At 41.6% G+C, this 18,125-nt stretch overlaps 1 protein-coding gene and 1 long non-coding RNA gene across 3 annotated transcripts in view; one reads left to right on the top strand and one right to left on the bottom strand.

Annotated features, from left to right (window-relative positions):
* LOC117508264 (von Willebrand factor A domain-containing protein 5A-like) overlaps positions 1-4,169 on the top strand; it is a 142,250-nt gene extending 138,081 nt beyond the window's left edge. For both annotated transcript variants that reach the window (XM_034167945.1, XM_034167946.1), the window contains exon 22: positions 4,005-4,169. In XM_034167945.1, coding sequence (XP_034023836.1) covers positions 4,005-4,084 — 80 coding nt within the window. In that variant the 3' untranslated portion in view covers positions 4,085-4,169. The remainder of the gene's footprint in view (positions 1-4,004) is intronic.
* A 5,498-nt stretch (positions 4,170-9,667) lies between these two features.
* The window catches only part of LOC117508263, an 18,462-nt gene continuing 10,004 nt past the window's right edge, over positions 9,668-18,125 (bottom strand). Inside the window, exons 2-3 of the long non-coding RNA XR_004560034.1 lie at positions 11,854-11,858; positions 9,668-9,677 (exon numbers count right to left, since the gene is read on the bottom strand). This is a non-coding gene — a long non-coding RNA (uncharacterized LOC117508263). The remainder of the gene's footprint in view (positions 9,678-11,853; positions 11,859-18,125) is intronic.

Here is an 18,125-nt window from a genome sequence, read left to right as displayed (position 1 = left end):
AAGGTGTCGATCTCCCTGAAGTACACACTGGGATCAGATTTTGTGTCCAGCAGAGTGAGAATTATGGTGTCATCAGAAAAGTTGATTATATAATTAGAGGGGTGAGAGCTCCTACATTCATTTGTATATTCACCTTATTCAGGAAGTCAGGATGGGCGGTGCCATTTTGTCAAGCAACGTCCGGTTTGCCACTGCGTCAGTTATTATTTCTGTGGGAACACAGTACACTAGAAGTGTCTGAACATGAGCAGCATTAATTGTTCAGTTTGTAGGTGCCACAACAACTGGAGGAAGAGGAAGCTATCACTTTCAGAACGATGTTTTGAACATGGAAAGCAGAGGTCTGAGTGCTGTGGACCAACATTTAACTTGTTCCCTCCTCCAGACGTTCCTATGTCTGTTCTTTTCATTTTATGGAGAAAAAAACCCCACACCACTGGATCTTTACCCAGAGAAATTATTGGACTATAATGCTTCGTTGAATAATCCACGGCGGATGCTAGTGAGACAAATGGGTAAGCTGTGTTTGTAGCATTAGCTGCTGTCTTATTTACTCATTTTCTGGCATTTGATACAACCAAACACTGCATGAAATAACACCATACGTATATTAGCGTTATGTAATCTTGGCATTATGGTGGTACTACTTCTCGGGTAGTATTTTAACTTGATTGTGCTTTTATACGAGCTTCAGCGGCGCTGTGTGGTGCGAAGCTCGTAGTTCCTCATAGCGAAACTGTCCACGCTGAGTGACAACACAAAGTAGTTAAAAATAATTGAGGGCCACTTTTTCATGTCACCTTCCCGCTCTGTTATGACCCATGGGTGAGCCAGAGTCGATCCCTTTGAGCTTTTCAAAAAGGTTTTTGTTTCTATCCATGTAATATCTTCCGTTGATCTGTATTGAAAACACCGCTCACCGGAAGTCCTAATCCAAAACAGAAATGCCTCTGCTGTAAAAGTGGGCGGGGCTGAATAAGGTGGATAATGTAAAAAGAATTGGAGAGCTCGCGTAACCCTGGGACACACCTGTGCTACTCTGTTTAACAGTGGAGAGTGAATCGTTGTCTAATGTAGTTGAACCGTGAAAATCCTTTAAAAGTCACCACTTGTTAAAGTTTGATGAAGTTGTTCAGCTGCACCGGCTTCTTGTTTTGAATTCAGCCTGCAAGACTAGCTTCGAGTCAAAGCTTCAAATACTCCAGAATGCTTTGGCTGCAATCTTTTCTTCAAATCATGTGTTCACCCACTTTTATATCTAATGTTATCAATCAATAACTAGGTGTTGTAGCTTAGTCTACAGAAGGCTTCTTGTTTTGAATTCAGCCAGCGAAACATTTCAAGTCAAAGCCTAAGATTCCAAAGAGTTCTTGAAATTGATCTCTGCTTCGAATGATATTGTGTGATGATCATAAAAGTACACGGACAAACAACACAAAAGTAGCTGTAAGTTGAAAAACACATGTTGTGGCAGTCATCAGCGAGCGTACCAATAATTTTTCCGGGTATTATTGGCCAGAGTGACAGCAAGTGAGTGAAGTGTTAATTTGTCCATTGTCGAGTAAAATTAGTTTTAAAAAAATGGGTCTGGGACACACAGAGCTGCATCCCTTAGGGGAAAGTTTGATGTTCAAATTAAAACTCAGCCTGAGGACACATGATTGTGAAAGGTTTACAGTCTTCCATAGACTTTCATATGGCCCAACCAGGAAGTGCCCTTTACTCTTACTAATTAAAATTAGATTAATTAAAATGAAAACACTGACATGAAGTGTTGGAACATACAGTAGTGTTCAGAATAATAGTAGTGCTATATGACTAAAAAGATTAATCCAGGTTTTGAGTATATTTCTTATTGTTATATGGGAAACAAGGTACCGGTAGATTCAGTAGATTCTCACAAATCCAACAAGACCAAGCATTCATGATATGCACACTCTTAAGGCTATGAAATTGGGCTATTAGTAAAAAAAAAAAAAAAAGTAGAAAAGGAGTGTTCACAGTAATAGTAGCATCTGCTGTTGATGCTACAAACTCAAAACTATTGTGTTCAAACTGCTTTTTTAGCAATCCTGTGAATCACTAAACTAGTATTTAGTTGTATAACCACAGTTTTTCATGATTTCTTCACATCTGCGAGGCATTAATTTTGTTGGTTTGGAACCAAGATTTTGCTCGTTTACTAGTGTGCTTTGGGTCATTGTCTTGTTGAAACACCCATTTCAAGGGCATGTCCTCTTCAGCATAAGGCAACATGATCTCTTCAAGTATTTTGACATATCCAAACTGATCCATGATACCTGCTATGCGATATATAGGCCCAACACCATAGTAGGAGAAACATGCCCATATCATGATGCTTGCACCACCATGCTTCACTGTCTTCACTATGCCCTGTGGCTTGAATTCAGAGTTTGGGGGTCGTCTCACAAACTGTCTGCGGCCCTGGGACCCAAAAAGAACAACTTTACTCTCATCAGTCCACAAAATATTCCTCCATTTCTCTTTAGGCCAGTTGATGTGTTCTTTGGCAAATTGTAACCTCTTCTGCACGTCTTTTATTTAACAGAAAGACTTTGCGGGGGATTCTTGCCAATAAATTAGCTTCACACAGCTGTCTTCTTACTGTCACAGCACTTACAGGTAACTCCAGACTGTCTTTGATCATCCTGGAGCTGATCAATGGGTGAGCCTTTGCCATTCTGGTTATTCTTCTATCCATTTTGATGGTTGTTTTCCGTTTTCTTCCACGCGTCTTTTTTTTTTTGTCCATTTTAAAGCATTGGAGATCATTGTAGATGAACAGCCTATAATTTTTTGCACCTGCGTACAACTTTTTAATCAAACTCTGAACAATGTCTTGAACGTCCCATTTTCCTTAGGCTTTCAAAGAGAAAAGCATGTTCAACAGGTGCTGGCTTCATCCTTAAATAGGGGACACCTAATTCACACCTGTTTGTTCCACAAAATTGACAAACTCACTGACTGAATGCCACACTACTATTATTGTGAACACCCCCTTTTCTATTTTTTTTACTAATAGCCCAATTCCATAGCCTTGAGAGTGTGCATATCATGAATGCTTTGTCTTGTTGTATTTGTGAGAATCTACTGAATCTACTGGTACCTTGTTTCCCATGTAACAATAAGAAATATACTCAAAACCTGCACTACTATTATTCTGAACACTACTGTATTTGAATGCATATGGACACTTGCATACTCTGTGCAAACCATACTTATTTCCTATTTGTTAATTATGTTGTAATATATTTTCCTTTCTCAATATTTTGAAGTGGTCACACATTAGTACTGAACACAGCCAATGAACACAGATGTCTGGAATCAAGGCCATTGCATCCTTGATTATATTCGATGAATAAACTGGTGGACCAGTTTACCATTACATTTTTATCATAATTGTGATCCATTTTTTGTTGGTTGCTAATATGTAGCAATAGTGTAGGCAAAGTTCAAAATAGTCTTGCAACACAAATGTGCCCGGCCAACTGATACAAACCAACAACATGAGACATGGTGTAGCGCATACGTTGTCAGTGTGGCAGTTATAGCATTTTGTTGGGCTGAATAAGGACCATGTATCTGGTGATTCAGTTCTCTAAGATAATTTCATGTGAGGAAATAATTTTCACACAAGCTGCTTGACTAGTAATGGGTCAATGAAAGTCAAAATCTTCAAGGTCTTTAATTTTTTCTTATTTAGCAATAGGATCACTTGTACATTTCCATATGAAGTCACCCGTATAAGTTGATCTGCACTCAACAATAATTATAACACACATAATACAAACAACATCATACACCATAAAGGAATTAAAACACAAATGTCCAGTTAATACTCAATAAAAGAGCAAAATTAATAAAATGATTGGCACAGACTGTATAATATAAAATTAATAATGGTGATATTTGTCAGTATTCAGTGTTGACGTGTTAATCAGTTTTATGTGTCTGTCTGTTTTGTTTTGTTTTTTCCTCCCCAGTACCATGTATGGCAGAGTGTGTGGACGCTGGAAATGGGTTGTTGGGTTGCAAAGTGGAGCAGGACAGCCTGGGTCTGTAAGGTTTTCTTCCAACCTGCCTTCTTAAACATTAATGTGAAATAACACAACCGCATCAGTGTTTGGATGGTAATTTTTTGAAGAGAGTTCTTATTTGCACTTTTCTGTGGACACCATATTTTATTCCCACTTTATAGTTTGGTATTAAGAAACGGTTCTGTCTGCCTTAAGTGTTTGATGTTATGGTGTTTTCTGCAACAGTTTTACTTCTGACCACTAACATGAATGTTTAAAAACAGAAAGAAAGAAAAAAAAAACATCAAGCCCTCAAATTTGTTATTGGCCACATTATGAGCTTGGAAGAGAGCACATGAAAGATGCGCCCTCTCCGTACCTATACGTTAACAATTTTAAAATGTCCTGAATAAAACACGAGATACATATAAATGTTTTCTTCTTTTGCACTGCTGCATCACTTTTTGTTTTTTTTTTTCACTGTTCTGGTGCATTTATTTTAAACTCTTACTACATTTTCTGTATTCTGTTGTTTCAAAACCCACTTTTTCCAGTTAATGGTCACAGGGGTCTGGAACCTGTTCCAGCGGTCATTGGGTGAGAGGCGGGCTACACCCTGGACAGACTGCCAGTCTGTCATAGGGCTGAAACAGAAAGGCAAACACATTCACACTAACACACACCTACGGACAATTTAGAGTCACCGATTGCCCTTACCTGCATGTCTTTGGTTGTGGGAGGAAGCCCACGCAAACACGGGGAGAACATGCAAACTCCACACAAAAAGGACCAGGTTGGAAGCGAACACAGGACCTTCTTGCTGTGAGGCAACAGTGCTAACCACTAAGCCACCATGCTGCCTTCTGTTGTTTCTATTGCTAATTTGCTGCAACCATAGCGAAAACCTGATGTAGTTTAATCGCTATGCTTCATACCTTATGGGATATGTGTTGTTTTATGTTAACATTTTGTTTTGTCTTTTTATGCTGCATTATGTGACATGTTTCCAAAGACAAATTGTTGTCACACTTGACAATAAAATTGTGCTGTGAAGTTCTTGAATCTTAAGAAATGCTCTGTACCCTCCAACTATGTATCAGTTTGTTTTTATTGCCTTATTGTAGAAGTCATATTGTACACAATTGTTTCTTCACCTTTTACATATATTACATATACGCGTATATCCACAATAAAAAATTACTTCTGTCAGACGGGGGTAACTGTCGTCGGTGTGGTTTTGCCTCACTGCACACAATAGCTCACATTTGCATTGCCAAAGAACTTTGCTATGTGCCATTTTGTGCACCACAAAAGAACAGAAATTGTGCATGCACCTCTGATTTGTACTGTCCATGCTTTTCAAATAGGTTGGAATATAAATACATAAAATCTCTATTTGTGAAACAGAAGTCTGTTCCTCATCTTCAGCCTCATTGTTCAAAGCTCCTCCCTCTTTACCCTCCTTTTGTTATTTTCCTGTAAGGTGTCATTTGTTTTAATCATCAGTAATTCTGTTTTATTGGTTTTGTGAGTGTTTTTGTTCAAATAATCACAGCTTGATCTCTACCTGATTGTACTATTATTATCTTTTGTGACATTAGTACATGTCAAGTGTATTTTAAGTGTGTGGAACGAGCATAAAAGTTCATCCCAGACAGCAAATAGATCCGGGCCAGATGTAGTCCAACATCTGGTACCAATCCTGAAAACAGATCTGGTCCAGACAGTTTTTGCACCCTGGCCCAGATCCGGCACGGCTCCGCTTTACAGTTCTGGAACAGATCCGGACCAGATCTGAATTGGATCCGCAAAAGACCAACCGTTTACAGACCATATCTGGCACGGATCTGGAGCAGATGTGGACCGCATCGCAGCACTGTGGCACGAACAAGTTTTACAGGGGTAAGTTCCGTGGATCCGAGGAAACTGATTTGTATCTATAACACACAGATCAGTGTCCCTGGACTTATAAAACTTGTCATAAAGAAACAAACCGCTTTGCAGTAAGCATTTAAAAAAGCCTCAGTGACGATCACGATTACAGAGTACAGAGTTTACAACTGCTAATGGATAGTTTCTGCCGAGTGCAGATAAAAATTGCTTATCATTATGCCCCATGTTCCTGCCACGGTGCTGTGATGTGGACCACATCTGTCCCAGATCCATGCCAGATATGGTCTGTAAACGGTTGGTGTTTTGTGGATCCAGTTCAGATCTGGTCTGGATCTGTTCCAGAACTGTAAAGCGGAGCCGTGCCGGATCTGGGCCAGGGTGCAAAAACTGTCTGGACCGGGTCTGTTTTCAGTATTGGTACCAGATGTTGGACTACATCCGGCCCGGATCTATTTGCTGTCTGGGATATGGCTAAGATAGGTCCCAGTAACATAAACCTTCAGCTCGTTTCCCTATTAATACACAGTATCATTTTAAGAGGGGTAAACTCTTCTGTCAGGAACCTGTGTTGAATTTGGTTTCATCTGAGATCAGCTAGGATATACCTAAAAGGTACACCACTGACAGATGTTCTAGGCAATTGGGAAGTATGTTGAAAATCTGTGGGTTGAAGACCAAGGTCCATGCCAGAAGACCATCAAATCTGGAGGAACTTGAGAGAGTTGCCAAAGAAAAAACGGGCTGGGATTCCTCAGGAGCCATATCTGAGACTTGACAGTTGGTTATTAACAGGGGCTAATAATTTTGACCCTGGTAGTTTTTGGTTTTTGTGAAATAATTTGCTTCAGTGTGCAAAGTAAAATAATGTAAGCCTCCAAAATGAAACTTGGGAGGGGGGAGCAGACAAATGTTGCTCAAATTATAGTATTAATTGTTGTCACTATTATTATAATTGGATTACTTATTTTATTAATTTTAATAGGGATACCTAGAGTCAGAGGAAAAATAATGGTGGATTTGCATTTGACTTGTGTGATGTTTGTTTTTCAAATTCTACCCACTATTTGTCGTCTTTTATTCATTTACTCAAATCTGTAAATGTATGTATTTATGCTTATGACTCCAGAAGCTCTTCACAGCTATCTGTTAACCTCAAAACCCAAGAATCCAGAGACTTGACTGTCATGAAAGAGATAAGTAAATATCAGCAAGTTTGACATTTTCATTGCATAGAGATGTACTTCTGATGGCTGAGTCCAGGTAGTCACTGAAAGCCTGGATCTTAGTCTTAGACATTCTTAGATCTTAGACATTCCCCCCTCATTCAAACTGTCATATGTTGCAATCAGAGCAGCCATTGATTCTACAGCTATTACAACATTGTCCGCAAAGCCGGTGTCAGTAAACTGAGACTTCACAACTCTACTCAACACCCAGTCCATACAGAATAGGAGCCACATGACAGGTATGTGAAACAATGGTACGTTTTATGGTAAAAATACCAAATTTTGCACAGACATTGACGTATAAATTTTAAAAATGTCAAGCTCAATGTTTGTTTTATTTTTTTAAATCAATGTAACTGGTTGAAATGGATTAAGTGTGTAAAAAATGGCACTTCATTTATTTCTGTATGACATAATAAAGACGGCATTTTGAAGATATTCCACAGAGGCATGGTAACCATCCTGGATTTTGATATTTATTAAATATGGGGGGAAATCCTGTGTAAAGGCCAACTGTGATGTCCAGCAACTTATTGGGGATTCTGCTTGAATATGGACAAAGAGAGCAGCCAACATCCTCCACTGTTTTTATGCCTAAAATAGTTGGAGTAAAAGTTTGGCGCCAGTGTTGCCTCAGTTACTTTGAAAAAGTTACTTTATTATGCCCTGCGCGGTGCTTGTCCGTCTGTCCGTCCGTCCGTCTGTCCGGCCACAATTCATTTGCCACAACGTAGCTCGGGACCTATTGCTCACAAAATCTTCATATTTGATGGGTACATGCCTTGGAGGAGTACTTCGCATGGGTTCAAAGGCCAGTGACCTTGATCTACTTTTGAAGGTCACCAATGGTCACAACTGTCATATCCTTTGCTGCAATGTAGCTTGGCACCTTTTGCTCACAGAAACTTCATATTTGGTGGGTATTTGCCTTGGAGGAGTACTTCGCATGGGTTCGAAGGCCGGGGACCTTGACCTACTTTTCAAGGTCACCAATGGTCACAACTGTCAAATCCTTCGCCACAACTTTGCTCAGCACCTATTGCTCGCAGAAACTTCATATTTGGTGGGTACATGCTTTGGAGGAGTACTTCGCATGGGTTTGAAGGCCGGTGACCTTGACTTACTTTCCAAGGTCATCAATGGTCACAACTGCCAAATCATTTGCCACAACATAGTTCAGCACCTATTGCTCACAGAAACTTCATATTTGATGGGTACATGCCTTGGAGGAGTACTTCGTGTGGTTTCGAAGGTCGATGGCCTTGACCTACTTTTCAAGGTCACCAATGGTCACAACTGTCAAATCCTTCGCTTGAAATTTGTTTGTCGCAATGTACCTCAGCACCTATTGCTTGCAAAAACTTCATATTTGGTGGGTACGTCTTGGAGGAGTACTTCACATGGATTTGAAGGCCGGTGACCTTGACCTACTTTTAAAAAATTACCAATAGTTGCATTTGTTCGAAGGCTACTGACTTTTTATGGTCACTCTTGGCCACATCCTCTAAACAAATATAATGTCAAGCTCCAATTTTTCCACTGTGTATCCCAGTTTACATCAAACACATGAGGGTTCAACCAAATACCTACTTCACACATGTACATATTACTGCACTTTACATGGAAACTAGTCCTGTGCTCGGGGCATTTCGTGATGAATGTCTCCAGTTACTTTATGCAGTTACTTTAATAGCAGCTTTATGTAGTTACTTCATCAGCAGCTGCCGACAACTTGTAACCAAGCTAGATTACTATTTACTTCGAGTTTTTTTTTTTTTTTTTGCCAGCTTGCACTCGGCCGAGACGGATGCACTTTTCTCTCCCTCCCTCCTTATCTTTCCTGCTTCTGTGGCGTGTTGTCTGTGAGGCTGCAGCTTTGCTCTTCTGGAAAAGGACAAAAATGGATCTGTTAAAGTGGTCTCTGAACGCAGTTGACACTATTTTTTCTACAAGACATTCGACCTGTCCTGCCGGGACGCATGTGATGGGTTACGTGATGGACTCGTGGAGGAGATGGCAGGTCATGTGCCTTTACATGCTTTCTGTGGAGGACGTCGAAGATGTGTACATATTCGGCTTGGTGGTGACCGGCTTTCTGATGTGTGGAGCGGGCACTATGCTGGTTTACCGGAAAATCAGGAAAGTGGAAGCAGCTTTGATTGGTTCTTCCAGGCTGCCCTACATGATTGATTCGATTGGGAAGGCAGTGGCTGCGCAGTCGGCGGGGGTTAACCGCGCGTTGGAAAACATCTTGAGCAGAATTGCAGCCCTGGAAACCCGCTCTGACTGTCTGTGAAGCCCACATTCTACATTCAGATACATTGAGAGCCACTCTGTTCTCAGAAGTGTGGAATCTTTCAGGCGTCTGCTAATCTGGCTATTCATTTGGCTTCCCCAAATACAGCTGCACTTCAAGGTCGCTGTGATAAAACCTCCTCAGAAGATCAACACTTAAGCCTCGCTCCCTGGTCTTCCCCCCTCCCCTCAGCTTCTCCAGCTCTGACGTTGACTGTGTTCAGAACTGCTCAGGACTGCGCAGGGCTGCCCCCTCCCCCTCCAGGATTGTCGGACAAGGCCGTTGACGGCGCCAAACAGGCTGCCTCCGGAGTGTTCTGATAAACTGGACCTTTTCAAATCTCGGTTGTCGTCCTGTGTCCTTGTTTTTGTCTGTGTGATTATTGTTTTCTGTGCTGATGGGGATTTTTTTTCCTCATTGCTGCTGTGTAATGCAGCGGCTATGAGGGTTTTTTTTCTCCTTTTCCCTCGTGTTTTGCTTTCATATATATGTTTTATGTACCGGGCCGGCCTATGTGTTGTGTGTTGTGTGTGTTGTTTGTTATGAGTCGGTGTTGGTTTGCTCAGCCCTGCTGTTGACCAAGGCAGGGATGTACATCTGGAGCTGGTCCCCGGGCGCCTAATGGCGACTTCTGCTCCTACTGGCAATTAGGATGGGTTAAATGCAGTAGACACATTTCATTGTGCAGGGAACATGTTCTTCTGTGCATATGACAATAAAATTTCTTTGAATCCTTGAATGAGTTACATTCAGCAGCTGCCGGCAAGTTTTCCGCAGTTGCTAATGAAGTACCTGTATAAAGTAACTGTAAAAACGAAACTAATAAAGTAACTGTTCTAATTAACTGTGGCAACACTGCTTTGCACAAAGCAATATAATTTATGGGCCTTTCACACCAAGCTTCCTGAGTTTGGTGCAGGTGAATGTTGACCCCCTAACATCAAATGAGGAGGAGGCAGAGTTTTCTACATCATGAGCAAGTTCAGACTGAGGTTGGCAATCCGGATAGGCTTTTTCTGAATCTGAACGGTGCTACTTGTCTTAATTATTGTATAATTTGTCTCAGATTATTAGGTGTCCTAGATTTTTTTTTTTATCCTATCCTAGAAAATGAGCGAGATCCACCGAGACTTGACCACAAATGTGGCTAGAATCTGCCTAGCTCAGAGATCAGGATGTCAGATTTCCTCACTATGTTCTTGCACCCATCGCGTACTCTCGACTGTTGCAGCGTTCAGTGCGGTTGCAAGGACGGCACACGACCTTCTTCCTCTGTGGCCCCTTCTCGCCATGAGAATATGCCAGCTGTGTTCCCTTCCAAATGTCCCACACACCCACGCTCTCATATCCAGATGTGCGCACACACTCCTGTGCACTCACATCCAGATTCAGGAAACTCTTACCATATTCTTTGGTGAAAGTGCAAAGAATTCAGCTGGAGACAGATTCAGTTTGGATGTGTGTGTAGGATGAGCCGGATTTGAAAAACAGGTCTGAGCGCTATCTGGAGACAAGCGGAGAACAGCGGCAGAAATGAGATTCCTCTGTCGGGTATCTGGGCTTACATTCCTGGACAGGGTGAGAAGCTCAATTATCTTGGAGTGACTCGGAGTAGAGCCGTGACTTCTTCACATTGAAAGGAGCCAGTTGAGGTGGTTTGGGCATCTGGTGAGGATGCTCCCTGGTCGCCTCCTTGAGGTCTACCAGGCACATCCAACCGGGATGAGGCTCCGGTAAAGACCCAGGATATGCTGGAGAAATTGTATGGTTTGCTGGTTTGGGAATGCTTGGGGATCCCACTGGGAAGAGTTACAGGACTCGTTTGAGGATGGGGAAGTGTGAAATGACCTGCTTGCTCTGCTGCCACCGTGACCCGGACCCGGATAAGCAGCTCAAACTGGAAATGAATAATTGAATAATATCACGTTAATCAAGGGATCGTCACTGTATCATCTGAAGCAAGAACAACAGGCAAATTATCCATCCAGCCATCCATCCTGCTTATTCCAATTTATGGTAAGCAATAATAGAGCAACATTTGAGTTTTAAGAAATGTGGTTTGCTCCGACCTTCAAAATGAAAAAGTGAACTAATCAGACATTATATACTTCTAGTCAAAAACAAATGATGCATCTATATTTGGAAGGATGTTACTGTGATGTGTAAAACTAGCATCAGTTTCTTTTTTTAATTTCTCTTGGATTTATTTTTAAACAATGCGATGGGCCCCAGACCTGGGGTCTAAAGTTGCACCTGAAACTCTATAATATTGCACCCTAAACAGTGCAGGCATTGTATCTGAGGGCTTTCTAGCCCTCAGATACAATAGAACGTAATCAATGGAACGTACAATGGAACGTGCAATTAAGGGAATGTGATCGTTCCCTTAATTGCAGACAACTGCACCTCATGTGCGCTTGGGTGACCAGGGATTGCCTCAAGGTATATCTTCAGGTTATTCTTCATAAGGCCTGTTTCCCCCACCACAACTGGTATGATATCGATGTCTTTCAATGACCATGTTGTTCATAGGTCATTTTTCAGGTCTTGGTATTTCGTGGTCTTTCCCATTTCAGCTCTATTCAGGCCATAGTCATTGGGACTGTTACATTGATGATTTGGGCTGTTTTCTCTTGCTTTTTTCAGATGACAATATCAGGTTTTATTGCACCTCCTTCGATATGTTTTCCTGCTGGGATCTCTGTCGTAGAAGATACAACCCCAGTTCCAATGAAGATGGGACGTTGTGTAAAATGTAAATAAAAACAGAATACAATGATTTGCAAATCGTCTTCAACCTATACAAAGACAAGATACTTAATGTACAAACTGATAAACTTTGTTTTTGTGCAAATATTTACTCATTTGAAATGGATGCCTGCAACACATTTCAAAAAAGCTGGGATAGTGGTATGTTTACCACTGTTACGTCACCTTTCCTTCAAACAACACTCAATAAGCATTTGGGAACTGAGGACACTAATTGTTGAAGCTATGTAGATGAAATTCTTTCCCATTCTTGCTTGTACGACTTCAGCTGTTCAACAGTCCGGGGTCACCGTTGTCATATTTTGCGCCTCATAATGCACCATACACTTTCAATGGGACGACAGGTACCTGCGCTCTTTTACTATGAAACCACGCTGTTGTAAGACGTGCAGAATGTGACTTGGCATTGTTTTGTTGAAAATACGAACTGTGGGAGCATGTGTTGCACCAAAACCTGGATGTACGTTTCAGCATTGATGGTGCCATCACAGAGTTGCCCATGCCATGGGTACTAACACACCCCCATACCATCACAGATGCTGGCTTTTGAACTTTGCACTGGTAACAATCTGGATGGTCTTTTTCCTCTTTTGTCCGGAGGACTCAACATCTATGATTTCCAAAAATGAATTGAAATGTAGACTCATCAGACCACAGCACACTTTTCCACTTTGCATCTGTCCATTTCAAATGAGTTCGGGCCCAGAGAAGGCGGCAGCATTTCTGGATGTTGTTGATGTATGACTTTCACTTTGCATGGTAGAGTTTTAACTTGCACTTGTATATGTAGAGATGAACTGTATTAACTAACAATGGTTTTCTGAAGTGTTCCTGAGCCCACACGATAAGATCCTTGACACAATGATGTCGGTTCTTAATGCAGTGCCGCCTGAGGGATCGAAGGTCACAGGCATTCAATGTTGGTTTTTGGCCTTGCTGCTTACATTCTCCAGATTCTCTGAATCTTCTGATTATATTATGGACTGTAGATGATGGAATCCCTAAATTCCTTGCAATTGAACATTGAGAAAAATGTTCTGAAACTGTTGGACTATTTTTTCATGCAGTTCACAAAGTGGTGATCCTCACCCCATCTTTGCTTGTGAATGGCTGAGCCTTTAGGGGATGCTCCTTTTATACCCAATCATGACACTCACCTGTTTCCAATTAACCTGTTCACCTGTGGAATGTTCCAAACAGGCGTTCTTTGAGGATTCATCAACTTTCCCAGTCTTTTGTTGCCCCTGTCCCAGCTTTTTTGAAATGTGTTGCAGGCATCCATTTCAAAATGAGCAAATATTTGCACAAAAACAAAGTTTATCAGCTTGAACATTAAATATCTTGACTTTATGGTGTATTCAATTGAATATAGGTTGAAGAGGATTTGCAAATCATTGTATTCTGTTTTTAATTTACATTTCACACATCGTACCAACTTCATTGGAATTGGGGTTGTAGTTACTTTTCCTTTAGACAAGAGCAATGCTTGCTTGTGCTCCCAAACATTTTCCTTTACTTCCATCTCCAGTTCCCTGCATACTAGCCAGTGGAGATATTGACAGATCTTGTTGTGTCGGGATGTATAATGTCCGTCTGCCATGAGAATCTGGCATGCTGATGACAGATGGCTTACACTCTCAACAGCTGTATGACAGAATCCGCATTCATCATTTTGTGAAATCCCTGCCATTTTTTAATCCATTTGTTAGAAGTCCCTAAACTTGCGCTCCAACCAGAATTCTTTGACCCAACTTTGTCAATGTATTCTTTTCTCCTATTGTTCTCTGATCTGTCTTGCGAGTTTTGTTCCACGTGTCAGATTGTTGCTGTCTTTCTTGTAAGAGTTCTCTGCCAAAGTTTTTTCAATTCAATTTCAATTCAATTTATTTTCATTTATATAGTGCCAAATCACAGCAGAGTTGCATCAAGGCGCTTCACACAAGTAAGGTCTAACCTTACTAACCCCCAGAGCAGCAGTGGTAAGGAAAAACTCCCTCTGAGAAAGAAACCTCAAGCAGACAAGACTCAAAGGGGTGACCCTCTGCTTGGGCCATACTACAGATACAAATTACAGAACAATTCACAAAACGAATATACAGGAAATGCTCTTGGTGCACAGGACAGGGGGGTCTCCAGCACAAATACCACACCCATCTCTGCATGGAGCTGCACCTTAAGCAGAGAGAAAAAACAGAATCAGGCATCAGAAAGACAAGAAATACAGTATAATTTGACAGCATTACACAACAAGAAAAACAGGAAATACTAAGGCGATCGCCGGCCACAAACCCTAAGCTTCACTAAAAGACCCAGAATTTAGGTAAAGTTGAGGCCGCGGCACATCCCGTTTCCTAATAAAATTAATTAGAGTAGAAATCGCAGACCTATACTATGTCAGTATGCTAGCCATACGAAAGGGAAAATAAGTGCGCCTTAGGTCTGACTTGAAAGTCTCCACAGAATCTGACTGTTTTATTGACGCAGGGAGATCATTCCACAGAGCAGGGGCACGATAAGAGAAAGCTCTAAGACCCACAGACTTCTTATTCACCCTAGGGACACAAAGTAGTCCTGCACCCTGAGAGCGCAAAACCCGGGCCGGTACGTAAGGTTTAATTAGGTCAGCTAGGTAGGGAGGTGCCAGTCTGTGAACAAGTTTATAGACTAGTAGCAGAACCTTAAAATCTGATCTCACTAGGACAGGAAGCCAGTGAAAAGATACCAAATGGGTGGAATGTGGTTGAACTTTCTGCTTCGTGTCAAAAGTCTGGCTGCAGCATTTTGAACCAATTGGAGAGCCCTAATGCTGGACTATGGTAAACCAGAAAATAGAACATTGCAGTAGTCCAATCTAGAAGAGATAAATGCATGGATTAAGTCTCAGCATCAGCCATAGACAGGATGGGATGAATCTTTGCTATATTTCACAGGTGAAAGAAAGCTGTCCTTGTAATATTTCTAATGTGGAGGTCAAAGGACAATGTAGGATCAAAAATTATCCCAAGGTTCCTCACTTTGTCAGTGTGATGTATGACACACGAGCCTAGGCTGAGTGTTAATTGATGCCGATGTCTCACTGGACCAAGAGACATCATTTCAGTCTTATCAGAATTTAAAAGTAGGAAGTTTCTAGACATCCACTTCTCACTGATGCAAGGCAATCTTCTAAGGATTTTATGTAGATGAGATTACCAGCAGTTATCAGGCATGTATAACTGAGTATTATCAGCATAACAGTGAAAGGTAATCCCAAAATGCCGCAATATGTGCCCAAGGGGTGCTATATAAAGGGAGAAAGCAGGGGGTCTAAGATGGACCCCTGTTGAACCCAAAAGTTCATATCACTAAGGTTAGAGGTAGTGTCACTGTACAAAACACAGAACGGCTGGTCAAGTATGATGTCAACCATGCGAGGGCACTCCCAGTAATCCCAAAATGATTTTTTTTTTGCCAGTTTGATGACTGAGGTCTGTTCGGACTTGACACTTCATCACAGCATGAGTCAAAGTTCAACCAAATTCAACTTTAATGCTGAGGGGCTGTGACACGTGCGGCACTAGTCATTAAAAATAATGGGTTTCAGAAGGGCGCAGTGTGAAAGGCCTTTTATTCTGTTTATCTTTTGGACCTTTTGCATTAACTCGGGTCACACATGACACATTATGGCTGTGAAAAAAGTATCTATTGCTGCTTTTCTGGCATTGACATGTCATATGTATTCCTTCAGCTATATATAGCATTACTTTTATGTTGCATCAGTCTGACAAGACAACCGCTATAAGCAGACACCATGTCAGGGAATCAGTATTTATTACTGAAAGACAGTTTTATGCCTGTGGAAGTACTACGGCACACAGAAGGGAACCATGATATTGCTTGTCACAAACCATCAAACCTTCTCCAGGTCTGTCATATCAGTCCTGCAATTAGCTCTAAAAAACAATTATCGTCTCGGTTTGCATTTTTCATTTGGGGTGCATTTTATAATGAAACTGATTTTTGTTATGTTGGTAAATCTGTAATAGTAGCACAATATCCATTACACAAGTGTATTAGACATAACTGCATCCAAAACCTTTGGCAGACCTCCAGCTGAGACTTTCTAAAACTGGTTTCCTAGGCAACCCGACCAGCAGGCCCAATTGGAACTGACATTAGATCCCAAAATGCTAAACTACTTACAGACCAGAGGAAATGAAGACTGCAAAACAAAATGAATGAGAGAGAGAGAGAGAGAGAGATCATTGCATGAACAAGCACCTGTGGGCTCAGTCGTCTCTGCATCTGTCTGTCCATTAGAGGGATAAGATTTAATTAAAGCTGCTGTGTCCTACCTCCCCTCTCAGTGTCTGTCATATGTTTGTGTGTCGGTGTTGTTGGGGCTACAGGCAGTAAAGCAGATCAATAGGAAACCGTTTAGAGGCCCCGATGTTTCCTTTTCTGTTCGGTGCATCGCTGCAGCCTCTGCAACACCAGCAGCGTCCACATCTGACGCCCACATCAGTTGCATTTTGTGATTGATCTGAAAGCCTTTGTACTTGAACAGAGGCGCCGCTTTATTGAATAACTGACACCTGGTGTTTGTCAGTCAGCGTAGGAGCGTCTGTTTCTCCGAGAGGCGTGTCAGATATTGTCATCACCAACCTTGAGCTCTAAAACCTTGCAGCACATTCTTGTGTGAAGTGACAGCAGGGTTTTATTCTCCATAACGTTCTGTCTCACTTCTACTTTATTACATTTCAAGTGAGACTTTTAATCGGTGTAGGTTTTCAGTGTTTGTATCATGCGGTGAAGTGGACTGTTGTATCCATGGTGACCTATGTCAAGGTGAATAAAACGCTGCTGTCAGTAATAACGTTGATAATAGTTCTCACAGATGAGTCGTGAGCTTATCTCATTGTGGGTCATGGTCTTTCAACTTTTTTATTGCCTTTGCACCGCCCTCAGTCTCGCCTTCATCATCTTCATTCATTTCCTTTTCTTCCAGGCAATGTTCTTTGATCCTTGTGGTTTATTTCTTTTAATTTTGATGATTATAACTGACAACTAATGAAAACCCCAAATTCAGTATCTCAGAAAATTAGAATATTGTGAAAAAGGTTCAGTATTGAAGACACCTGGTGTCACACTCTAATCAGCTGATTAACTCAAAACACCTGCAAAGGCCTTTAACTGGTCTCTGTCTAGTTCTGTAGGCTACACAATAATCATGGGGAAGACGACTGACTTGAAGTCTTGTCTGGTTAAAGACAAAAAGGACTGGACTGCTGCTGAGTGGTCCAAACTTATGTTCTCTGATGAAAGTAAATTTTGCATTTCCTTTGGAAATCAAGGTCCCAGAGTCTGGAGGAAGACAGGAGAGGCACAGAATCCACGTTGCTTGAGGTCCAGTGTAAAGTTTCCACAGTCATTGATGGTTTGGGGGCCATGTCCTCTGCTGGTGTTGGTCCACTGTGTTTTCTGAGGTCCAAGTCAATGCAGCCATCGACCAGGAAGTTGTAGAGCACTTCATTCTTCCTGCTGCTGACCAACTTTATGGAGATGCAGATTTCTTTTTCCAGCAGGACGTGGCACCTGCACACAGTGCCAAAGCTACCAGTACCTGGTTTAAGGACCATGGTATCCCTGTTCTTAATTGGCCAGCAAACTCGCCTGACCTTAACCCCTAGAAAATTTATGGGTATTGTGAAGAGGAAGATGTGACACTCCAGACCCAACAATGCAGAAGAGCTGAAGGTCACTATCAGAGCAACCTGGGCTCTCATACCACCTGAGCAGTGCCACAGACTGATCGACTCCATGCCACGGCGCAGTGCTGCAGTATTTCAGGCAAAAGGAGCCTCAACTATGTATTGAGTGCTGTACATGCTCATACTTTTCATGTTCATACTTTTCAGTTGGCCA

This window comes from Thalassophryne amazonica, chromosome 4 (assembly GCF_902500255.1).
Source record: "Thalassophryne amazonica chromosome 4, fThaAma1.1, whole genome shotgun sequence".
Classification (NCBI taxonomy): domain Eukaryota; kingdom Metazoa; phylum Chordata; class Actinopteri; order Batrachoidiformes; family Batrachoididae; genus Thalassophryne; species Thalassophryne amazonica.
This window is presented reverse-complemented; position numbering and strand designations above follow the sequence as displayed.